The 25,710-nt window shown below is 39.7% G+C and overlaps 1 protein-coding gene across 2 annotated transcripts in view; it reads right to left on the bottom strand.

Moving 5' to 3' along the window:
* The window catches only part of Ptprt (protein tyrosine phosphatase, receptor type, T), a 775,250-nt gene that overhangs the window by 137,330 nt on the left and 612,210 nt on the right, over positions 1 to 25,710 (bottom strand). The window contains exons 14-15 of one of the 2 annotated variants that reach the window (XM_013518366.1): positions 23,239 to 23,374; positions 11,260 to 11,289 (exon numbers count right to left, since the gene is read on the bottom strand). In XM_013518366.1, the coding sequence (XP_013373820.1) occupies positions 11,260 to 11,289; positions 23,239 to 23,374 (166 nt within the window). The remainder of the gene's footprint in view (positions 1 to 11,259; positions 11,290 to 23,238; positions 23,375 to 25,710) is intronic. The other variant, XM_005392501.2, reaches the window with a different exon arrangement.

Here is a 25,710-nt window from a genome sequence, read left to right as displayed (position 1 = left end):
GTAACATCAAATACAGTAGTGATATGTACAATGTATTGCAACCTATGGTGTACTGGACAGAATGCTGCTTTTCCTTTTTCATTACAGAATAAATTTTCTTTATTCATTTCTCAGTTAATGGACATGTTTAAACTTATTTAAACATTACATAATTACACTGAAACATCACATAATATTAATATGTAGTTATGTTAATATGTAGTTTTTAGTGTTTTTTTGTACAGCCTAAAATGTAAATTTAAGAATAAAATTAATTAAAGACACAATGAGATGCTGTGTATATATTACACTATCTTAGGTTTTCCTGGTAAATTACCATAGCAACCTTCAAAATTTAGTATTATTGCTACCAATATACAGAAGAGGAAACAGAAGTACAGAGAAGTTGGGTTAGAAAGTGGCAAAGTCCAGAATTTAAACCCAAATCCAGCCCATGCTCTTTTCACAATATTCAGGTACTGGGTATTGCTTTCCTTACCAATCCAAACCATGCCCAAAACATTAGTAAATACTCTTAAAGAATGGGAGAGAAAGTTGCACATGTTTTGGTTTGTTTGTTTGTTTTTGTTTTTGTAGCACTGAAGATTGAACTCAGGGCTTCATGGGTGCCCGGCAAGTGCTCTACCACTGAGCACTCTATCATTTAAAAAAATATTTTGAGATAGGAGCTCACTAAAACCTGTCCTCAAATCTTCTATCCTCCCGTATCAGCTTCCTGAGTAGCCAGGGTTATAGGCACACTGGCCAGATTTAAAATCTTTTGAGCCCATTGTCCCCAGCTCTGGTGGCTGATGAGCACCTGAGCACTATACAGTCAGTTCACAGACCTCGGATCAGGCATGGGTCTCCTGAAAACATCGTACATTCCACAGTTTCATGGAGGTTTTCTAAATAAGGGAAGATAAGAAAAAGAATAGTATGAAATCCTATACCAACCAGATTTGAGCTTAGATTTTTCACCAAATTCTCTTCTCATCCAGTAGATGCCTAAATGATAAATGGGGCGGGGGAAGGAAGAATAAAGTATGAAGACTCTTTTAGCCTTTTTCTATTTCTAAAAAAGTACATTGCTGCTAAGGTGTTTTCCAAAAGAAAACAAGCCTTCTTTAGTTGTGAGGCTCAATTTTGTTTCTAGCTTTAACAAAGCCATATTTTTATTCTTTACAAAAGTCAAATCTCCCATTAAGAATATGGTTTTAACCTAACTAAACCTCCCATTCTTCTACTTATAAATGTGGGTGGCTGTAACATACCCACCAATTCTCACCCTCTTAGAATGTTCTGCACAGTAGTTCAAAGCCATTGGGATGAAAAATTGCTCTGTAAAGCAGCTCAGCCAATTTTTAAAAAAATGTTAAAAAGGAGATTTCATCAGCAGAAGTACGGGGCTACTTGAGGTCTCAATGATGAAGAGATGCTTCTGAACAAATGTTTCTTAGCAGATTAATCATGGATGAGGGGCCTTTCTTCTTTAGAGACACTGAGATCGCTATGAGGAATGATCGCTGTAAAAGTTACATACTGTTTAAAGATGTGCCTTGAGCATTTTCGCCATTCATTAAATGGCTTCTCCACATTAATGAACAATGTAAAGATTGCCATCTGTATAGCTAGAACAGAAATTATGTCATCACATAGCATCCTGTCTGCTGTAGACTTTGTCCTCAAAAACTCATGTTTCATCATCATAATCAAAACCATATCTATCGGAGGATTCTACAGGATCAAATTCTCAGCTTATTTTCTGAGTTAAATGGCTAGAGAAAGCCTTTATGCTGTTCTTCCAAATACCCTTACTTGATGAGCCTGAGTTCTCAAGTTGTGCCAGATAAGTGATTCTTAATCATGGCTTCAGATAAGAGTAACATGGGGGAATTTTACAATGTCTAGGCACTACCCCAGACCAGCCAAATCAGTTGTCTGGCTTTTCTCTGTAGATTGTGGCTTGGGGTCCTCTCCTTGCCTGACTGCCCTTCCTCAACATATACCAAGTAATCTGAGCTCTTTTCCCAGGAAGGAGGTGATACGCCCAATATGACACTTCTGAATAGAGTGAGAACCCCATAGTCCTGCTTTCTGAAAACTTCACCTTATAAAAGGATGGTTTGGCAGTCACATAACAAAAAACAAGCCTGTCCTTCAACACTTTTACTTGGAAATAGCCATGGTAGCCCTCCAACTTTCAACCCCAGCCCTTTTTCTGCCCATGGATCTTCACCTTCTTGTTTAAAAATGACACCGTCTACCTTTGTTGTTCTGGCCAGAATCATTAATTATCTCTGATCTCTATTGTTGGTATCAGCAGGGATGGCTGCCTGTCCAGTTGCCCAGAGGGGAAAACTTAAGGAAGTTTAAGAACCATCATCTACAATCACTGTGCTTTATTCTATTCATACATACAATATTCTTTCATTTACCTCAATATTCATACAATATTCTTTCATTTACCTCATGTCTAGTGGTTACAATTAATCTTTCTTTCTGACACATCCAACTACTGCTATATTCTAGCATGGTTCTATTATTCATGAATGATAAATCCCCCATCTGTACTACATTACTTAATTTCTTTAGATGGTTCAGTATGTTGGTCACTATTATGCCCATTTGATAAAAATACTGAAATTAGATTCAGAATTTCTCCTGCCCTTTTCTTTCCCTCTCTGCTCCAGCCTTTTTCTTCTACTCTTCCTTTTCAATTTTTCCTAACATAAAACTTATTAAACTAGTCATGAAAAACAAACATGTGCATTGCTGTGTGCATTTCGAGACAGCATGACCAAGGAGAACAGTAGGTGAATTCTTCCCTTTAACCCATAGGATATTGTGTCAAAGCAGGATAAGTAAGTTCCTCCACTTCGTTATGTTTTCAGTGTTGGTCTTTCATGCATTTATAACAGTACTTTATAACTTTTGTTGGTATCCTCAAGTCCCTTTAGGCTGTGAGCACCTGGAGAGAAAGCTATTTCTTACTAAATCCCCAACACGTACTTCATATTTAGCACAGAGAAATTGCACAGTAAGTACTTATGACCGAAAGAAAATACTGCTTAACCTGTTCCAGAATGGCAGTGCTGTGACTCCTGTTTTATAGATGAGAAACTGAAGTTGAGATGGAGTTAAAAGACTTTCTTAAAACTGTGGAGCTAGAATGCCCAGGGTTCTTTTCTGCTCAACACTATCAGCTATCTACTAATATCTTGCTAATTACCTCCAAGCCTAACCGGACAACAAGGTGGAAGTGGGAAAGCACTTTGGAAGAGATAAAGCACTACATACAAGCCAGATGTAATCATTATTATCATCAACACTGCAGGACTTAACTAAAGCACTTCCTTCCATTAAAAGCACTATATTGAAACACTTAGAAAGGCATTTTCCAGTTTGTGCATCTCAGAATCCCATCTTTGCTCTTGTCCTACCTGAAAAATATTGTTCTCACTTTAGGGATGCTTGATAAAGGTGGTGTTTCAGATATAAACTCACTCCTGCTCTAGAGATATATTGTTAAGTGGCACTGTAGCTGGGCACTTCAGACCCTGGCTCTCTCTTGTGGCTGTCTCGGCAAAAAAATATTGCTGTAGTTTTTTTCTGCGATACCCACTCCCTCACTTACACTCTCCCAGGTAGGAGCTATGTAGGAAGATCTCCATGGTCTTTGTGCCCAGCATAAGCACCAATGGGCAGCAAATGCCTATGAGCAAATGATTTCCCAAGGAAGGACTTTTAGAGTTTACTCATCATTGAGGCAACAAAATAATGACCCTAGTTGTTCTGCATGCAAATTGTCCATAGGCAATAAAGAGTGTATGTCAGAGGAGGGATATATGACATACTCTAACCCACTTTGCTCTAGTGATCAAAGTGAGGAAAGGCTGATGGCAATGTCACAGATTTGGTTCCCTGCCAATCAGATTCAGAGAGAGATAGACATGGGTGTGAGGAGTATTGGGGAAAGTTTTACTTGAAAAGAAAAAATAAAAAGGGTAGGGAATGAGAAAGAGCGAGCAAAAGGAGACATTGAATGGCGATGCATGTGGAGCGGTGATTTAAGTCTGCCCCATAAAAATTTTGGAGCTGGGGTGACTCGCATTCCTGTGTTGACCAGTTACTGGATAACCTTGAGTGAGTCCTGAGGGAGGTTGTTTATCTAGACCTGTCGCCAGCAGCAGTGCTGGGGGTTAAGTCCATCCTTCCTGGAGAGGGGATCTGAGTAGCACATCCGAATGCTGTGTAGGGATGTTTTTTCTCACTACATCTCAGTCACTTTCTGTCAGCAGAGAATCCCCCTACTCTTTTTTACATTTTAAAAATACACTTCCAATGCACCTATAGAGTAGAAACCTTTACTCTGACTTTCTAAGCCTCAAGGCATCATTAATATCTGATTGGTATTAAAACTTCAACTGGGGCATAAACTTACATTTGAGGTATAAACATCTTTTGCCATGTTTGAAGGAAAAACAGTCATTTATATTTTCCCTGTTTAAGGTGACAGAGCCTCTGACTTATAGATTTTCTCTGCTTGGTGTTCATGACTAATGTGTTTAGACTCTAATACAATAGAATAAACAATAAAGCATCTTTCAGTCACAATCCTTATCCAAATCTATCTGTATACATGATAGAGCCCAGCACATTTATGTCTATCTTCTGTGACTGCATTCATTAATTTTATACATTTGTAATTGTGACATGCAAGTAGAAATACAATGTTTCTAAACCTGAAACCAATTTAAAACTACAAAATAGGGGGCTGGGATTTAGCTCAGCGGCAAAGCGCCTGCCTGGTAAGCGCAAGGTCATGAGTTCGGTTCCCGGTACCGGAGAAAAACCAAAAAAAAAAAAAAAACAAAACTACAAAATAGGGGGATCTGAAAGCTCACCATTACCATGTGCCAAAATAAATGAAAATGAATATAGAATAATATAACTGGTAAGAGATAAAACAAAAGGAGAAGGATATCAACTACATCAACCCACCCACATATATTCAGTCATCCAATTAACACAATAATAAGATGCCTGATTTGTTCTGGGTACCGAGTTACTTGCCAAGACATGAAAGATAAATAGCACATGGTCCTTGCTCATAAGAGAGCAAGAATGAAGATAGCGTCAGGAAAGTGTAATGTGAGAAGTGTTTATGAATGAGTGAGCTAGAGGGTGAATGAATGGGGCCTGGATGCAATAATAAACATGCAAGCTCAGTACTACACATATGTTCTGTGGAAACTGGAGAGGCCACCAAAGTAAGAGAGTAATGCTCCCTTTCTGAAAGATATTACAATTTTTCAGGCATAGAAAAGGAGATAGGTATGCAAGGAAGAACAATTTATAGAAACAGCGGAGCAAGACTATGAAAAGGAAAAACCAGAGTGGTGAGAAAATATCAGGAGAATTTTCTCAAACACAGCATGCAAAATAATAATCTGAGATGCTTACTAAAATGCTTATTCCAAAAGACACCCTCTGAGGCTAGGGCCAAGTAATCAGAATTCTCACTAATGCCCTCCCCTTGGCAAACCAGGAAAGGCGATAGTACTGCTTCTGTCCTGCTGCAGGATGGTGCCATAGATGTTTGCCTATCAGCATGTTTGCTGTCAGCTTTGGATAGTTGATATTTATCATCTTTAAATGGTTTTCTTCTGTTCCTATTTTTTCTTCATTTCATTCAAAGTGGCTGATAAATTACAGAAAATAAGTTTTGAGCGTCTCTTGATATAATCATTTTAAATGCCTCTTGAAATATAGTGAGGCAGTGATATGTGACTGCCATAGCTGAAGATGTGGAAAGGCATGTGCGTTTGGGGAAAGGAGGAGGTCTCTTTTCTTGGTTGTGACAGGCATATCAGTATTTCACAAATATTATGCCCATTGAATCCCTGTAAAACTTCTGCAAGGCACACAGTTATAATCTTCACTGTACATATTAGGAAACAGAGACTTAAAAAAATTAGGTACTTTGTCCAGGTCACACAGATGCAAAAACAGAAGTATAAGGTACTTTAAAGTTATAGAAATAAAGGAGGCATGGAGTCTGGGACTATCTATAACTTCATGCTTTTTTCCCCCTTCTTTTTAAGAAAAGAACACCTCCCTGTCAGTTTCTGCTGTTATGTGTTGATTTGGTCTCATTCCTTCCACATATATTTAGTGGAGGCTCACTGTGTGTGTTAGGGGTATCACATCCTCATGCACCCTCATGAAGAAGAGGCAACCTTAAGACACATCAGGACACAAAGTAAATACAATGAGAGGTCAGTGGGGAGGGGTCCCTAGGGCGTGAGAAGCAGGGAGGACATCTTAGAGGAGGCATTGATCTAGACCTTGATGTAGATGTTTGATCTAGACTTTGAGGAAAGATGTAGAATCTGAATGTGCTGAAGTGTGAGGTGAGGAGGGGGCTAAGAAGTATGTGGGAGCAGCTCAGTAGTCCCACAGAGTAGAATGTCTAAGGACAGACCAGCCTGGGTCCCTATTTCCCACCTCCTTGGCACCTGCACAAGGCTATTTTCTAAGAACAAGTGAAGAGGTATGTGCTCTCTCTCTCTCTCAGCTAGAACAGTTGGTAAACTTAGAGCTTTTTAAAGAACTACTACACTAAACGTCTCTGTTGAAAACATTTACTGTGCCCATCACACACCTTGAGGTAAATTAACTTGTGGACATATGCCAGCTCTTAACATCCTGTAAAAAGGCAAGCACTGAACAGGGAAGATGTTGGGAGCTGCTTTACTATAGGAGGGCAAAAAGAAGTTCTTGAGAAGCATTTCTGTCAGCCCAGAATGTGAGGAATAAGGGCTTTTATTTGTAAAATACCTACTTGTTTGCTAGACACCTTACATATACACTCTTATTAACCCTCACCAAAATTCTGGAAAGTCACTGCTGTTAGCTCCATTTTGCAGATGAAGGCTCAGAATGGTCTCATGGTTGTTCTAGCTGTAAACAATCTGATAGGCAATGTACACCTAGAATAGTGATCCCTGTATCTCCAGCACCAGGGAAAGACTACAGCGAGTAATAGGAGCTTCAAAAAAGCAGGAGAGACTTTGAACTTCATCTTGTCCCAGCTCTCAGAAGCCTTGGACAAGGATTGGCAAACTATAACCTGCAGACCAAATCTAGCCCATTGCCTGAATTTTTAAAAATGGGTTTTATTGGATCACAGTCACACTCACGTACATATTGTCTGATTGCTTTTATGCTACCAAATTATAGATGTGTAGATGTAAAGTCAAAGATAGTTGCTGTCTCGCTCCTCAAAAAAAATGTTTGGGATGCCCCTGGTCTTGGGCATGGATCTTTTCAATAATGGAGAGCAATAAAAGGTCTCTTTCCTGAGGAGAAATAAAAATTCCCCAACTTTTCTTCTACCCATTCTTTATATCCTGTGGTCTATTTATTTTCTTCCTTAGCTCTTCTATTGCCTAACATGCTGTGTATTTTTACTACATGTTTTTAAATTTTTCTATCTTTTCCACTAAAAAGCTCCACATGAGAGGAAGTTTGAATTTGTGCTAATTCCTAGGTCGCCAGAATCTGTACTACACCTGGCACACAGCGGGCACTCCCTGAATATGTGTTAAATATATAAATACTGATTTCTTTGGAGGTATTGGTTAAAGCAAAGTTTTTTGGAGGCCTTCTCTTTTGTGGATGATTTTGGGGCTTTGGAGGAACCACATGATCCCCAACCTCTGTGAAAGACTGCTATTTTTTTATTTTACAGAGGGAACCACCAGGACTCTGGTTAAGTTATGCCTCTCAAACTTCAGTATGAACATGAATCTTCAGGCGATCTTACTACAATGTAGGTTCTAATTCGACAGGTCTCAGTGGGGATCCTAGCTGCCGCACTTGGCACAAGCTCCTGGTTGATGATGATGCTGGTGATCCATGCTCCGCATGCCAAGCAACAAGAGTTCAAGGCTCCTATTCATGGTCTATACCAGAATTTGGGATGGGGCCTCAAATCTGGAGGTCATACAGACCACTACTATTCTTCTTCTGGTCCTTTTCTTCTATCTCTATGCCTTTTAACCTATTGTTTCACCAAACCTGCCTTTCCTCTCCTCCTAAGCCTCTCTCTTTCCCCAAACACCTTCCTTTGAAGGTGTTCACCTTCAGCTCTGTCAGCCTCTTTGTTCCCCGTGGGCTTCTTTACTTTGAGTACACATGTTCCCAAGACTTTTTGATCTTTCACATGGCCAATCTCATGTACCGCCTCAATTTTGCAGCCCAATGGTTAGAAAAAGGTGATAGTCCTTATGAGCTCCAGGCAGGCAGGCTTCCTCTCCTACCCTTACCTTATAATCTGAAAAATGATTTTTAATGTCTGAATGTAAAGGCTGGGCCCCAGATCTCCACCTCCACCCTCTGTATGTAGCATCTGTTATCCTTAGCCACCTTCTCCTTCTGCAGGGACTTTTTCCTGGTTCTTGCAATTTCCCCTTTGCTACCTATCTGCCTGCCAGTTCTACTTCTTTTCTGGATCTTTAATCACAGTCAGTTTCTGGACCTCATCCTTATCCCTATTTTGCCTCCAGTCTTTTCCCAGGCTTAATTTCTTCCAACCTATATTCTCAGGGGAAGATTTCAAATATATGCCTTCCGTCCAAACTCCATCTTTTCATTTCTAAAGTCCCACGGAAATCTTTTGCTTGGCAGTTCCATCAGCATTTTCAACTAACGTATACAGAGTCATGTCCATCTTCTTTTTTCTAAGGTATCACCCCCAGGTCTCTGTTTCCAAGATAATCCTTTCTTCCTTCCATCTGCTGCTGGGTGGCTTTAGGTGCCTATCATAGTGCTTGCCTTCTCTGGAAGTTTCTACCTTACTAAATATGGATAATGGTAACTATCAGGTTGGACTATTATAAAGACTCAGTCATGCAATATATGTTCAAAATACTTGGCATGTGCTGGTAGTTTTCTCTCTGTCCTACTGTTCAATCATTTAAGCATAACTGATCTCTTCAGTCATTTTAATACCAGGGGATGGTTCACCTACTCAGGTAAGTGTCTTTTTGGAGGTTGGGGATGAGAAAATGGTACTCAAGAGAAAATGTAACCATCAAAGACATCTCTATAGAAGGCAGAATATTGCACTGCAGAGAATTGCTTTAGAGTGGCATGTAATATATGACCCTCATAGGTTTTTGGGGGACTGGTGAATAGAAAATTATGAATATTATGATGGAAACCCCATGTCTCTTCCATATGTTCCTACCTCCCAGTGTTGTCATAAGTTTTATGCACAGGATCTGTAATGTAGAACTTAATGTTTGCACCAGTTGAAAGATCTTTGCTTATCATTGTACCTTAACCATAAGAATTTGCATATCTGTGTCCTGTACTTCCTCATTGCTCCTCTTTAACTCCATTACAATGCCTATCATAGTGTATAGCTCAAGTCAGCTTCCAAAGACAGGACTGGGGGCACAGAGGTTGTGATAGGTTCCTGCATGCCCACAGATACTGTGGATACTGATTCCATAAGAGCCCCAGAAGACTAGAATTGCTCCTAGGGCCACCACAAATGCCACGATCTCTTACTGAAAGGGGGAAGAAAGAAATCCAACATTCCTTAAGCACAAACCATGCTCGGTACTTTACAAAGTTATTTCACTTCCTCTTCCAGGTAACTTTATGAGTTAGGCACTATTACTCTCCAGTGAGAGGTAAGAGAAATGAGACAGAGCGTTTAGAAAAGTCGCTCAAAGCTATATAACCACTGAGTAAGTGATAGAGATATGAGTTGAATGCAGAACTGCATGATTCTCACAGATCATTCTCTTTCCAGCACAACAACAATACACAGTATGCTTTTAAATACTGCTAGGCCTCTGCAGATGCTGTTCCCACCAATCAGGATTTTTATTGAATGAATGCATTTTTAAATACACTCTTATCCCTAGCTGTATTTAAAAGCTAGTTACTTGACTAAGTACTCTCATACCATACTATGTACAAGCATTTCTTAGCTGACATTTCAATCGTTTGACTTTTATGTTGATCTCTTGGATAAGCTTGAGTATCATGCCCTTGATAGGTGAAGCTCAGAGTTCTAGTCCATTTCTCCAGCCACACTGTCCGGAACATAATGTACATGTTCCATGCATGTTTGTTAAAGAATGAATGAACAAATGAAGTAAATTCTTTAGTACTTCCAGTATTGGTGGTGGGAGTTCATTGGTTCCTCTCTAACAGGATGGTGGTGGTACCATCATCTTATCTGCTCACTGCTTATCCCTAACTGAGCAGAGGGTGATAGGCCAGCGCTTTGCTAGCTCCATCTTCATCTGTGAAAGTTTCAGCAAATAACCACAGATAAGCTCTCTCACAAGGCTGAGGTGGTGTAAGACATGGCATGGTGGGAAATACACTTTACCAGGAGTCAGACATTCTGATTCTAATCCTATTTTGCTTGCTACATATGTAATGAGATCACATCTCTCCCTCTGAACCTCAAATTTCAAAAAGGCAAAATGAATATTAGCGATATGGGAATACTTCAGTGGTTTTTCAACTTTTTGATATTGAGAGTTTATTATATAGTGTTGCTCCTTTATCCTCATATTTTGAAGATCTGTTTTATTAATAAAAACACTTTTATCTAGTAAGTGAAAGAATTTAATAGGCCAGAAGCCATTTATAACTCCAAACAAAATGTACTGATAATGTGAGATAACTAATGCTAAATACCAAACAGATTAATTCCAGCCCAAAGCAAAGATATTGGATATTTCTGTCACCTATGAGGCTGGGTCTAGCTAAAGTGATGGCTCCTACTGTTTCCCTGAAATCTTTTTGAAATAATGGACATGGCGAATGGATTGCTATCTAACTTTTGATCCCCCAGGGTACCTCTTCCCCAAGAAGACACACACGGATTTAGAAGTTGTGGGGATCTGTGATTCTGTCTTATTAGGATGTATCCTGCAGGAGGATTGGGTCCCTCTTTTGCTGGAATTCAGGGTTTCCTACTAAAAAATTGCATTCACAAAGGAGAAATAATCCTTCACATCTCCAAAGATAGGAGAAAAATTAAGAGGACAGGAACATAACAGACTGAACAATGATAGTGCATTTTAAAATGGAAAACATCTATACAAAATAAAAACTTCAGGGATACAGATGACTAAGACAGAAGTTGATACAAGAAACCAACAGACAATTGGTTGGTGCAGGAAATGCATGCTACAGGTTCCCTTATGGGATACGAACCAAAGTTAACACCAGCTCGATACTTACAAGTAATAGGAGTAGGAATAAGCATTTCTTCTATATATTGATGGGCAGTCAGATGAAGGAAATGTCCAAAAAGGGGGGAAAAAGAAAAGACAAACAAACAAGAATTAGATTTATGTGAAATCTTGATTCTTAGAAATGCATATATTATTTTAGCATCCCTAAGCTCAAGGAGATGCAAGTTTCTCTACTAATCATTTTCTCTGAGAATCAGATACTTTCAACTGCAGAAAAAAGGAGAGAGACTGCTGTGACTATAGGGAAACTCACTAGTTCATGTAGAGGAATCCAAGTTTTATGGTGCCTGTTTGAAAGTTCTTGCTTATGGTCAACTAAAACTAGCTTTCTTGTAATTAGAATTCTTTGGTCTTGGAACAGTTTTCTGTGATCACTTAGAACTGGCCCACCACTCAGCTACATGACAGTGCTCCTACCTGTAATCTAAGAAAAACTACAAAAACCTCTTTGGTCTTCCTTATTTAAGATTAAATTGTATCAGAATCTATTTAGTAAAGCCACACCAAAAGAAAGGAAAGCATACAACCAGCATCTAAGATGGCTTCCCAATGACTTATACTTCCCAGTACTCAGGCCCATGTGTAGACTAGCCCTCCCAAATTGAATCAGGGATGGCTTTGTATGACAATAGAATGTGGAAGAAGTTGTGCTCTAGGATTTTCCAACCCTTGTTGCTCTGTCAGGATCTTTGGGAAGCTCTTTTGAAATGTCAAGTCTCCAGGAAAGAAGTTCAACTTCCCCAAAGTCACCGTGATGGAGTGATCATATAGAAAGGCCCTGAGACTACATAAAGGAAAGAAATGCCAAGGTAGCTTCCAGTCCCACCTAATCAGTCTATCCCAGCTGACACCCTTGACATCACAGAACTAAAACAAGTCATTCCATTTGAGCACTTCCCAAAGGGAACACTCATGCAAATAACCACATTCTTGGAGGCTGGATTTTGGGAGTCATTTCTTACACAGTAGTAGACAACCAGGGACCAATTCATCCTTATCATAAAACAATATGGCACTAAAAAGGAAAAGTTTCATCTTTCAGTCTGAAAAGACCTTAACTTGAGTAAATTCTGTGCTTTGTGTTCTCCTGTGCTACTTAGGTGTGTTGACCTAGATTAGTAGTTTTCAAAGTATATTCCTAGGAGTGCAGAGGTTTCCCAGAGCAGCCTCACTATAACTGGGGAGAAGAATATTGAGAAAGGGGGGCTACTGGTTCAACAAAGCCACAGCATCTTCATTTTTATCTATTTATAAATTGGAGTTTCATCTAGGATTTCACACTCATAAGAATTCCACTTTCCAAAAGAAAGATTGAAAACTCACTGCCGTCAAAGTCTCCTTCTAATGTCTCCACTAGCTCTTGGTTTCTGAACAATCACAAATCTCAAATAAGTCTATGATATTCTCTGTGTTGTAATTTGTCTTATGTTGTAAGAAAATAAATAAGAATGTTTTTATTTCACATCAGATTTTGCTACACTGACAATAAGGGATACATCTGAGGATTAAGAAAAATTGCTAGAAAATTCAGGTTATATCCAAATATCCATCTGAGTAAGCAAGAATAGTTTTCTTCTCTCTTGAATTATGTGATTAATTGCAATCATTAACCCATTTGCTTGTCACAGGAAGATACAGACTTTTTAACCACAGGGACAGGAATGTTATCAGGTTCCCAAATTTCCTCCTTTCTAGTAGGAAGTAGCCAAAGTCCCCAAGGCAGGGAAATCTCTAAGCTTTCTCTCAGCTGTTGGCAAAGCTTAAACTGTTAGCCCTCTAGCCCCATAAGAGAAAGTGACTGAGAGATGAGAAGACATAAGCCCCATGTCTCCTTGGGAAGCCAAGGTGAGAGAAATGAACTATCGTGCAGAAAGGTCTGGTCACCCAGAAGACTACTCAGTATCTTGGACTGAACAGTGACCCTAGATGATGAAAGAGAGTGAAAATCTCAGACTATGATGGATACAAATTGGATGATCCAATGGCAAGTCATAAAATATCTTTCACCAGTCATACACGTTGGCACAGTAAGGAGATAATTCCTCTACTTCACTGCTGGCCGGTCCAGTGCCTGCACATGTCATTCCTCAGAGACAAAAATTTCAGGATCCATTTTATGAAGATTTACACGAATCTGTTGCTCTGATTGAATATATGCTCTGAAACTTATGTGACATTTACTTCCTAAATTTTTAAATTGATGTATTTGGAGGTAGGATCTTTGGGAAGTTACTGGAATCAGATAAGGTTATCAAGGTTGGACCCTCACAAGGGGATTTCTGGCTTTATAAGAAGAGAGAGAACTGAACTGGCCCATAATTAATTGTTCTGCTTTACCGTGTGATGCCCTCAACCCTTTAAGATTCAGGGAGAAGGCTCTTTTCATATGCTGAGCAGATGTTGGGGTGATGTTCTTGGACTTCTGAGCATCCCAAAATAGGAGAAATAAGCTTATTTTCTGTAAATGTCACCAGACTCAAGTGAATTGTTATAGCCACAGAAAATGGACTAAGATACTTGTGTTCTCCACATCATCAACAACACTGGGCTGAGAACAGATAGGCCAGTGTTTTAATCCCAGATTTGTTCACTGAGACATCCTAGGCAAATCAATTCTTCCACTCAAACCTCTGTTTCCTGATCCATGCACCAAGTGTCTGGCACAGATGGCTTACAGATCAAATAGCTCTGGGGAGTAAAATAGGAGAGCACCTCCATACCATCACATACTGGCTTCATATTCCTGAGCAAATCACCAAATTTCCATCTCAAGTTTGGGGGCAGTAATTACCTATTCCAAAATACGTGTGACCATTAACATTAGATTATATTAATTTACAGTATATTCAAAATAGATATGATATGTAACATGTAGAAAGTTTTATGTAAATTATATCAATCTAAAATAAATTTAATGTTATTAATCTACACTTGGAATATACTAAGAATGTACAAAAGAAGGTTTATGTCTGCAGCACTAGGTTTGCTGCTTCTTATTCTGCTCATCAAGGCAAAGTGTCTACCTCTTTAGGAATAACAAAAATAGCTGTAAAATCAGAACACGTATTTAGGCAGTGCTTATTTTGTACCAGGTTTTATTCTCAGCTCTTACACACATTAATTCAAGAATTCTTCACAACTGCACTAATAGACAGGTTTTCTTTATCATTTTTTTCCTTTGGTTTTTTTCCGGTACCAGGAATCGAACTCATGACCTCACACTTGTCAGGCAAGCTCTGTGCCACTGAGCTAAATCCCCAGCCCTTCTTTATCATTTTTACTTTACAGAATGAGGAGGCTGAGGCCAAGAAGGTGAAGTAACTAGCTGAAGATCTTAAAGGAGGAAACTGGGGTTGACAGAATCGTGACTCTGAGTCTCATTGTTTTGACCACTGTACTGCCTTAGGGGGAGCAGAAAAATAGGTAAGCAGTAGTGAGCCAGATATGGAGATGCCAGAGACCTTACCTCTTTAGTCTTCCCCACAACCCTGTGGGGCAGATATTATTATTGTCACTTTTGGTTAAGACTCTAAGATTCAAAGGGTTTGCATTTCTTTAGACTAATTCCAAAGCTTTCATCCTGAGGTGGATTTTCTGTCAGCACCCACCTACTCTTGGGCTTCAGGTTAATTCAGTATTCTGATCCTCTGGGCTTTTCTGCCTTCAGCCTTCAAGATTCACCTCTGCCTGCCCCATCGTCTCATAACGATATGACTCCTTCTCCACTTTTAAACCACAGAGCACCTCTTCCAAGTAGCTTTTCTGAGTTACTCCGGATGTTACCTAAAGATAGTGGTATGCCTGATCTAGCTCCAGGGAAACTCCCAGAATGATGGTAACTGACAGGCTTCTATGAATCGAATATTTTTTCCAATTAAGCTGCAACATCTTCCAGGGCTGGTATAATAGGTCTTTACTCTGTGACCAAAACAGTTTACATGCATGTTTTCTCTAAGCCTTGAAGAAGATTTACTGAGGGTCTAAATTTACAAGGATACAGTGATATTGAAAATAACAGATTGCCTGAAACCAAAAATCCTGAGCAGAAAAACAGCTGTGCTTGGGAAAACAAAACAAAACAAAACAAAACAATAACCCCAAACTTAATAAATCACATACTGCAGAATCTTCTTTTCTGATAGCTGACAAGATTGACTCCAGGCACTGTCTACCTCTGCTCCATATCATTTTAATGGGATTAGGTTGTTTATATAACTATCCACTTGACCATTTATTCATCAGTCTAGCTCACAAATCCATCCATCCATCCATCTTCCATCCATCCATCCATCCAACCATCCATCCACCTATCCATCAATCCATTCATCCATCCCTCCACTTAACAGCTTTCATCCTAACAGACCATCTATCCACTTGTCTCATCCAACTCATTTTTCCAGCCAGTCATTTATCCACTTATCCATCCCAAAATCCATCCATCACCCACTAGTCCATCTTTCTATCATTAATTTGCCAAAACTTCATGATGAAGTTTATCTATCTCTGCTAAATACTATATATAGACCAATGAGATCTTGTCCCAGTTGACCTGTCTGATGTGAGAGCCAGATAAGAAAATGATAAAACCAATGGTAAAATAACTACCACTTAAATAACAGGTTATAACTTATGTGCCAGATATTATTCTAAGTAAATTATATAGATTATTTAATCCTCATAAAAATCCTACAAGGCATTATTATCATTTTAAAATTTAAGAAAGTTAGGATCAGAGAAGTTAAGTAATTTGTTCTAACTTCCATAAGTGGTAAATGTCATGGCAGATATTAAAATCCAGCCAGTCTTGCTTAAAACTGTCAGTATTACTAACCACTATGTTATATTGACTTTTGTAGCTTTAAGTAGTGATGTAGGTAGGCAAAGCAGGAAAAGTGTAGCAGAGTCTGTGATGCTCGAAATTTACAGTCAAGGAGAAGCGGATAGTGAAGGTAAAAGGTATTTTATGCAGGTGGAACTGTGTTATGGACTGGCTAGGTAGACTAGCAGGGCGAGAAGGTTAAGATGTTGGCAAAACTACTTTCCAAAGGGCTTAAGAAGCTTGATCTCAGTCCTGCAGGAACACATGAAAACCCAAGGAACAAAGTGGCTAGATATGTGTTCTAGATGGATGGTTCTGGCAGGAATATGAAGAGAAAGTTGGATTGGGGAGGGATTGTAGCCATAGAATCCAGGGCAAGGGCCAAAACAAAAGATCTTGGGGGCATCCTTTGCAATGGCAATGTGAATGGAAAAGAAGAGGTGAGTGTGAAGGGTGATTAGGATACAAAATCAGTAAGTGATTACACGTGACCCTATGGAAAAGACGTCTATACTTGTAGCTTCAGTGGCTGCCCAAGTAGTGCAAACAGAAGGAAAAGATGTCCTTTTCATTGTGTGTGGCAAGGAACAGTTGAGAATGGGGTGGGTAAAACATGACACATTCCATTTGGACTGCTTTGCCGCTTCAATGAACCACACAAAATTATGTCATACATTTAGCATTCCAGCAGGTCCTTTATTTTATTTCAGTCAGATTAGATGGTTCTTAGGAGTGTAGATTCTATCATAAAACTGTCTAAGTTTCAGACCCAGCTCTGCCATCTAGTCATGTGATTTGAGGCAACTTCCTTAAACTCTATGTGTGCTGATTTTCAGATTTCAAGCATGCTTTTCTTTAATAATATGTACCTCCTTTTTAAGCTTTTCTGATTGCTTCATTATTTTTGTTCTGTTTTCTTTTGTTGTCTGGCTAGACAATGTGTTCCATGAAGACTCAGACCGTGGTGCATCTTTTACAGGACTTTCTACCCCATTCGTGTTGAGTGTTGATATCTGGGTCTGTGTTCTGAGTGAAGTGCTCTGTTTTAATTTGACTGGGATCTCCCATTCAAAATATTTTTAGGGAATTCCCCGTATCTGCAAAAGATTTTTGAGATAAGGATGAATCAGAGTAGACATCTGAGGGTGCAGTGGAAGAAATAAGGTGTGAATACAAGTGACAGAACCTAAGTGGATCCTTGTGGAGGAATTCCAGATAGAGAAGAGATTGTGTCTGGAGTGGATGTCAAGAAGGGTTCACTAGAGCAGGTACCTTCAGAATTGTGCTTTAAACCTAAGGAATGTCTGGTCTCATGGAGCTGAGTAACACAAACACTGAATGAGGAGGACATTTCATAAATAAAACTACAGGGACTGAGAAGTGATATTTCAAAATCTGCCAGAATCACTGCAGGCAAGGACAGCATAGGTTGGCAAAGTTTTCCAGGTAATTTGACCACGTGCTTCTTCCCTTTTCTCCACTTCATGAATACTTTTCATAGGAGAAGAGAAGCCATTGGAAGATTTTTAGACAGCCAGGTTGGGATTATTAGGAGCTTCATTTCTGGAACATTACTTTGGCTATGGTGTGGAGGATGCATGGGTGGGGTAAAGTTATGGAAGCCAATGAAGAGATTCATACAGTAGAGCTATAGAGGCCTGATATATGGAAGAGGTAGTGAAAAGAGAAGAGAAGAAAAGACAGGAGCAAGAAGCTGGAAAGATGCAAACTTAGAAGAAATCATGGTGGTAAAATCCATTTGCTTGATAAGTGGAATGGAAGGTAGTGCCTGCCAACGAGTTTGGGATATGAGACTGAGAAAGGTTGGGGAGTAGGTAATGCTTTGAGCTTTATTAAATGCCTAAGAGATTTTCAAGGTAGATATTCCAGGGCAGAGGATACAGAGCAATGGAACTCTAGTGGAAGAACTGAAGCAGAATCTTATTTTTATGGGCCATTTCAATCTTCAGGCCCACAAAATGATCACTACCAGGTAGTATGACAAATACACAAATGAAGACTTATGCACATTGCATGTAAGGGAAAGTCGCTGGATCTTCCTGGGGTGGGGACTTTGTAGGGAGACCTTTTTGAGGAGGTAACACTTGGAAGTCCTATTTAGAAGGACTTGGGGCTAAAAGTTAAGAGTTATAGGAATTTTGTAGGTGAAAAGAAATGTCAGGCAAAAACATGTCCAAAGAGAGAGCAGCAAAATTGGGGAAAATAAGCCCAGGAATGAAAAGCAGTATACAAACCCAAGGCTTCTGTTTCCTAGTCTATGTTTTGCCTGCTTTCTGAGCGTCTTCCCAGACTGATAGGATAGAAGTTAAAAGCATGGTTTCTGGGGTTACAGACACTGGGTTTGCATCTCAACTCTGCCCAAGACCTAGATCAACCCATTTAACGCTTCTGAGCTTCAGTTTCCTCTTCTTAAAAACACAAGAGTACCAACAGATACGCCTAATTATGACTATGAGGGGACTAAAATTAGAACATAGCAGCAGTTTAAGTGGAAAGCAAATAAATTAGGTCAGTGTGTGAGTAATGATTCCAACATTGCTCTTAGCATATTAGCGATGGGCTTGGAGCTTGCTTGGTATAGGCAGTGGTTATGTGTGAGATGAGTGGCCCTGTTGACATTGTGCATTTTAATTCTCGAGGCAAGTACAAGAAACAAAGTCTATCCTGATCATTTGGCTCATTTTTTTTACAGTGATGTATTCAAGTGCACCTCTAAGGTTATCAGCAAATCAAAAGTATTGTAGAAATGTGAATTCAGGTTTTTGGATTCCTAGTCAGTAGTTACAAGGTGTTTGCCTTGAGAGAATATATATATATATATATATATATATATATATGAATAAACTCTCATATTTTAAACTAAAGACACTCCACATACACTCTTAGTGAAGTTACTATTTAGACAGTCAAGGCAGAAAGCTCAGTCTGGACCAGGATAGAGAAGGTGAGGTGGGACAAGGTGACTAGAATCATACCTAAAACTAACTTTAGAATGTCTCTCTCAAAGTTATCTAATTCTTACTTGGAAACTACAAAGGTATGCAGAGATCAATGTAGGATATTGATAAGCCCTAGGTTACACACCTGCCAAAGCATCTTGCTTACAGTTTGCTATACAAAAATATATGGCTATGCCTTAAGCTTTGAGGAACATGCTTAAGACTCCAGAAACTGTGTCTGAAAACATGTAAGTGAACTATATGAAACTTGGGGCATATGCATGTAATGTCACCCCCCCCCCGAAACAGACATTAAAGCATAGAACTTCTCATATGTGAGTGGTTAATAAACACCTTTAGTGATCAAGATGGAGTTAAGGCACTAAAACTTGAGTTTTCTACCTTAATTTGCATTGAAGGCACTTAGTGCCCTATGGTGTTAAGCTAAGGAAGCACATAGATGACCTTACTGCCCCTGAGTGGCTACTTCTTTGCGAGAGGCTGTATTACTATTCCAAGGACAGGAGGGAAGGGGTGAAGTGCATTCAGGACTGAAGGGTCAAGTCATGATAAGGGTCTCTTTCCACACCAAGGCTCAACCTGGTGCTCAGAAAAGGGAGGCATGTGTTCCTACATCAAGGCATGGTACCCATTTGAAAACATTCTGAGGTATAAATATGATCAATAGATCCATGAGAAAAAGGTAGGGCCATTGACTGTCACTACCAAAGGTAGTGACAGTATATGACTGGATATTTTGATGTGAATGTGGCTAAAACTATACTGATAGGTAGTTAACTATGAGGGAGGGGCGCTAAGTTCCCTTCCTACAATGCTCACCTAACTTCAAGTTGTCCTAGTTATGTACGATCCCACATTCAAAGAAGCCCAGTCCAAACAGCCAAGGGCAACATAAAAGGGATTCTACATTTTAACTTGTGTTCTTTGCAAACACTAAGGAAGCCTCATTAAATCACCCGCAAACATCTCATATCCCTTTTTGCTTTTCACCTCTCAAAACCTTTTCCCCCTTACAAAACAAATGCAAGCAACAACAAAACATCCCTCAGACTTTGTTGGTTGTTTTCTTCCCATTCTCCTCTCGTTTCTTTCCCCCCTCCCCAGTTATATAAATGTAAATCAATTTAATTTCTACCATTATGCCCTTCCCTTCATCCTTTGGACCTCAAGGTCATTCTCTACTTGTTTTTTAGTTCTGGGTCACAAAATGAAACCCTGAACAGGGAAAGAAAGACTCTTTGGAGAATGGCAAGGGAGCCGTAAGGTCAATGATGGCACACCCGTGAGAGGGAGAAGCTGAGGACACCCATGTGTACTGGAAACATCCATGACTCTAGCTGTAGAAAGACTTGGAGTGAGCTGAATCCATTAGGATCAGAAAAAAACAGACAACCACTGCCCATGGAGGGCAGGGAGAAGACTGAGCAAGCTTAAGCTAGCAGAGACAGTAGTAGTGTTTGATTTCAGAGAATTCCTGGATCCAGAAACTGTTTTGGGGAAGTTTCTTTTCAGTTAGTTCCTCTTCCTTTTAGGCAGCTATGGAGAACAATGTGGTCAGCAGTATGTTAATAACAGGCTCAACTGACCAATGTTTCCTATACTTATATACGGGCTGAGGTTGCAAGAGGCACAAGGGAGTGAAGGGGGTTACTATGCCCATCACTGTCTCGAGGGATTAGTAGATAGAGGAAGACTGTGCAGGTTAGTGGAAAGATTGCATATTTATGTTTCATTCCTCTCCCTTCACCTCCCCTTTCCTCTTCTCTTTCCCTGTTCTCTACTTCAGGTTTCCCCTCCTCACATCCATCTGTACTATAAACTAAGTCACAAAAATGCTTCCTTTACAAAAAAAAATGGTTTTTTTTTGTATGTAAACATCGATATGTAAACATCGATATGTAAACATCTATATGTAAACATCTATATGTAAACATCGATCGACACCCCCAACCTCACTGGACACTGTCACAATGGCACACGTCTGAGTTTTGCCTCTTTAAGAAATGGTGATCATGGACCACTTGTTGGTTGAATCTGATGAAGAGTTTCACAGACATGAGAGATGATGTTAAAAGACAAGAGGTTAAAACTACATGACAGATTTGCTTTATACTCGCTCCCACCCTGGAAACAGAAAGCTCTTTCCTCTCTCCCAGAATGTCACACATTTCAGAAATAGCTGTTGAGAAGGAAGTGAAATTTCTTCACAAGCTCACAGACAACGGTGACGTGGGTTAAGCCAGGCTTTAGAAAGAGCAAAATTGGAAGAGTATATCTGACTTACAAATCAGTAGCAAAGTATAAGAAAATCACAGGTCTATCCAAGAGATATTCGACTCTATTAAATTGGTCACTTTTTGCAGGTAGACAATCCCCAACTCACCTCTGCCTTTAATACACCTGTGACTCTAAGAAACATGCCAATGATCTTGTATGTGCAGTGTGCTTACTGCCCACAGAAAAATTAAAGCTCATGTTCTACCTCGTAAATAGCAGTTGTTGAGTTCTGGAACATACAAATTAGGTATGTTTATTGATGCTGCTGCTGCTACTGATGACGATATAATTATGCTGTGCTCACTTTAGCCCTTGCAGAGCTCCTATCCTTAGTGCTGTCACGGTATATTCTCTTCCTCCTTGTCTCTCTTTCTCAGTAATTGGCTAAGAACTTTAACCTATAAGCCATTCTTCTAGTCATTTGAGGGAAGAATTTATCATCCTAAGAGAAAAAGATGTCAACAAAGGACAAGACTCTAGCAATAAGATATCCTGGCCAATAGGAAGTACTGGCTAATTCAAAACAGAGCCATGTGAGAGAGACACAGGAACATTCTGGTGCCTACATAACCAACAAAGTGAAGACCAATTGCACCGCAATATATGGTAGGAATCCCTGTATTTCTAAATCGTTAGTAGCTAGAAATGGAAAAATTGCTTTCAATTTTTTTCTGCATTCGTATTAATGTGGTTCCTAAGGTAGAAGCTGAAATTAGTCTTTGACACATTTTGTTCCTTTGTTTCAGTGAGTAATGTTTCACAAGTGTCTTTTATCATAATGGTGGGAGGAAGCCCCTTGATCTTGTTCTTGGGGTTGTCCTGAACTCTATGTGTCACTAAGCCTTGAGCTTCAGGCTGAGAGGTTAGTCTGGTTAATAATGTATCAGTTTGTTTTCACTGGGGGCAGAGTACCTTGCAAGACATTATAATTATAACGTAGATAAATGCTTTATTGGTCCTGGCTAGTGAGAGGGAAGATGGAGACTAAGATCAGAGCCCTGGGGAATAAATTTGGAAGATATGGAGATGGGGAATATGTGTGGCAATGTGAGGACAGGGAGAGATAAGGACAGGTGGTAAGGAGAACTCCTTATTTAGAGGATAACTAATGGATTCTAAGGACAGTTGTAGCTGACATTTATTTTTATATTTTTTTCTTTGCTGCAATTCCCAAAGGCTAGCCTCTGGCCTATGGACACAATCTTAGGAATAAGGGAAGAATCTGTACCTCTGCTTCATGAGTAACATGATTTTCAGGAAATGTACGTGATATGAGAAAACTGTGTTAACTGGCCAGAGGTTTCTAAGGAAACATCCTGTTGAAAAGTAAAAAGAGGCAACAACCAGATGGGAAAGAATATTTGCAGGACACAAACTATGAAGAAGCATGAGATAACAGAGACTTTGGGTCTCTTACCTCATTAGAGGCTTTGAGGGCAGCTTGGGTGGCTACTACTTGATCAGTGGACATCAAGGGTGAATGGAGGTGAGAGAGATGAAGGACTGTTTTCCTGAAACTATTTCTGTGCTCATCTGTGTTCTTGGGGGTCCCAGGTGTCTTGATGACATGACCAATCACAACAGAGCAATTAACTTCAAGAAGACTCATTTCATAATACACAGAATCCGATGCTATGTCATGGTGGCCCAGTCATTAGAATCACTGTCCCCATGAGAAACTGTTGTTCTTAGGGTCTCTTTCCAAGCAGAGAGCACACACCCTTAAAACAACAACACAAGGAGACTCGGTTTCTTGAGTACTTCAGGACCTCAGCCATCATACTAGATGATTTCTCCGGGAACAGAACAATGACCTAGCTGCACATCAGTCATGCAGTGGGGTCCAACTGAGGTCCATGGAATATTCAGGGCAAAGTCAGAGACTCACCTCCTTTTGATGGTGAGCATCACACCCAGTAGAATGATGATGAACATGAGGAGGCCAGCAATCACACCGGCCATCTTCACAGTGCTGTCCACCTGCTTCTCTGGTTCCATGGTGTTAGAGTTCTGGGTGGAGGCACCTTGAAGAGAAAAGAGAAGGAAGATGTTGCAAAGACTCACCCATGTGATAGACTATATTAATAATAAATAACAACAACAACAATAACAACAGCAACAACAACATAGCTTCCATTTAGTGAGTGTTAACTGTGTGCCAGGCACTGCAGTGAGAGCTTTATACATATTGTCCCATTTGATCGTACTGAAGAATTAATCCCCTGTGAATTAGGAATTATTATTAGTGCCTTCTAGAGATGAAGAAACTGACATGAAAAGAAGTGGAGTTTCCCAAGGGCCTATAACTTCTGTGCTTCTGTATCTTTCTCTTCTAGTGAGATCAAGTGGAAGATTTTATTCCTCAAATTGCTTTACCTCTAGGAGCTAACCTTGGAGCTGTCATTCAGTTCTTGGGTTCATGGAATTATTCCCCATCCTATTTTATTCTTTTGGATAAAATATGAGAATCATAGCTTTATGTCAAGGCAACATAATTAAGATCACTAGAATTTTGAAAATAAAAAGGTAAAGTTGCTTTTTCTTTATAAGAAATAAATGGTAGGATAAAAAATTAGTTCATTAAAGGGAATTGCTTTGGGTTCAGCAAAACACATTCATTTTTAGCATTTATACTAATGCTAATATTATGTGGTCTCCAGGTGCGAGTTTATTGACTCAGGCCCTGGTAGAGAAAGGCAGGACCACTCACCATCTTTACCCTTGTGCTGGGTGACTGCTAGATCTAGCTCATCAATCCTCACAAAAATTCCCAAATGTGGATATTAGTTTTCTCATTTTATAGATGAAAACACCAAGAGACTTTCTAGAAGTCACATGGCTCATAAAGTTAGAACCAGGATTTCTCAGGTTTGCGGACTCCAAGTTTAGTCCTCAATAGTCAGAAATCTTGAATTCAACTTCCAAGTCTCCTAACTCCTTAGTCCCCCACCCCTCAAACACCTTTTTTGCTCCTATCATAGCAAAAATTAAGTAACAACAATAACACACTGAAGCCCAGCCTCTTGCTTCTGTGCACTAGGGATCAAGGATAATTTCCTTTTTCAGACACCGTAGAGAGTAATACAGGAGCCTCTGCCCCCAGAAGTCTCTCTCTCTCTCTGTCTTTCTCTCTCTCTCTCCTCTAAATTCTGATACCCCTTTGTACAGACTTAACAGTGTCTCTTACCACAATGTACCAATATTATTAGCTATTTGTTTCCACATCTGTCTCCTCTACTGGTCTACAGACTCCCTAGAGGTAAGATTATGCCTCCTTTTCTTTGTTTTTCCATGTTAGCACAGAGCCTGACTCATAATAGAGGCTCCCTAAGTGTTTGTACTTGTTGGGTGTTTAGCTAAAGGGATGATGTCTCTGCCCACACACATTTGTTCTCATGGAACCAAACTGAGTTTCTCCTTTTGGCAGTCATGTAGTCACAGAACTCAGCTGAGTCTTGTGTTTAAGGATACTAATATTCATAAGCTTTGGTTCTGGTGCCCCAAACTCACTGATATTTAAGAACAGCCTTCAAGTGTATTGGTGTGCCTCTTTCTTTTTGCTTAGCAGTGTAGTGTTTTCTTTCTCAGAGGACTTATCACAAACTGATATAATATGAATAAGTTAGATTTGCTTGGCAAGTCACTCTAATGAGAAGTGAGCTTTTAAGAACAGGGATTGAGGGGCTGGGGATTTAGCTCAGCGGCAAAAGCGCCTGGCTGGCAAGCGCAAGGTCGTGAGTTCCGTTCCCGGTACCGGAGAAAAACCAAAAAAAATTTAAAAAAAAAGAAAGAAAAAAAGAACAGGGATTGAATGCAATTCAACTCTAAAATGGCAGTGCCTAGCATGGGGTCCCTGCCTCACAATTGTTACTAAATTTCCTATTTACAGAATGAGATAAAGATGCATGGACCAGAATTACTTGCTTTATTTATTTACTTCATCATTTGTTATTTTGCTACTCATTGCCCATGTGCCGTGTGCCAGACTATGCTGTCTGTAGGGTCAGAGATCCCTTTCCTGTAATCACTTATGTATGAAGGACTTCATTCTTTCCTTTCACCAGTTAAGAACAAATCCAACTCATTAATCTTAGGGCTGTCTGAGAAGGCTCTGTGAGTCTACAACCTAGTAAATTCCTGGGGAAGGAAGTCAACCTCTTCTTTATCAGAGTCAGTGTGACATTCCAGAGAGGAGGTTAGTTCTGAGTGGCTTCTAGGTAGCTCCTGTTTCCTAGATGGGAGATAGGATTTCCAGGATATGGCTAGTTCACTATGCACTAAGTACGAAAGAAGTAGAGTGCCTCAGATTACAATTCTCTAAATATTGACAGACTTTTTAATTGAATTAGGAAGAAAAGTT

The sequence above is a fragment of the Chinchilla lanigera genome, unplaced genomic scaffold (genome assembly GCF_000276665.1).
Source record: "Chinchilla lanigera isolate Chin_1 unplaced genomic scaffold, ChiLan1.0 scaffold00044, whole genome shotgun sequence".
Lineage (NCBI taxonomy): Eukaryota > Metazoa > Chordata > Mammalia > Rodentia > Chinchillidae > Chinchilla > Chinchilla lanigera.
The sequence above is the reverse complement of the archived record's forward strand: the minus strand, read 5'-3'. Positions and strand labels throughout refer to the sequence as shown.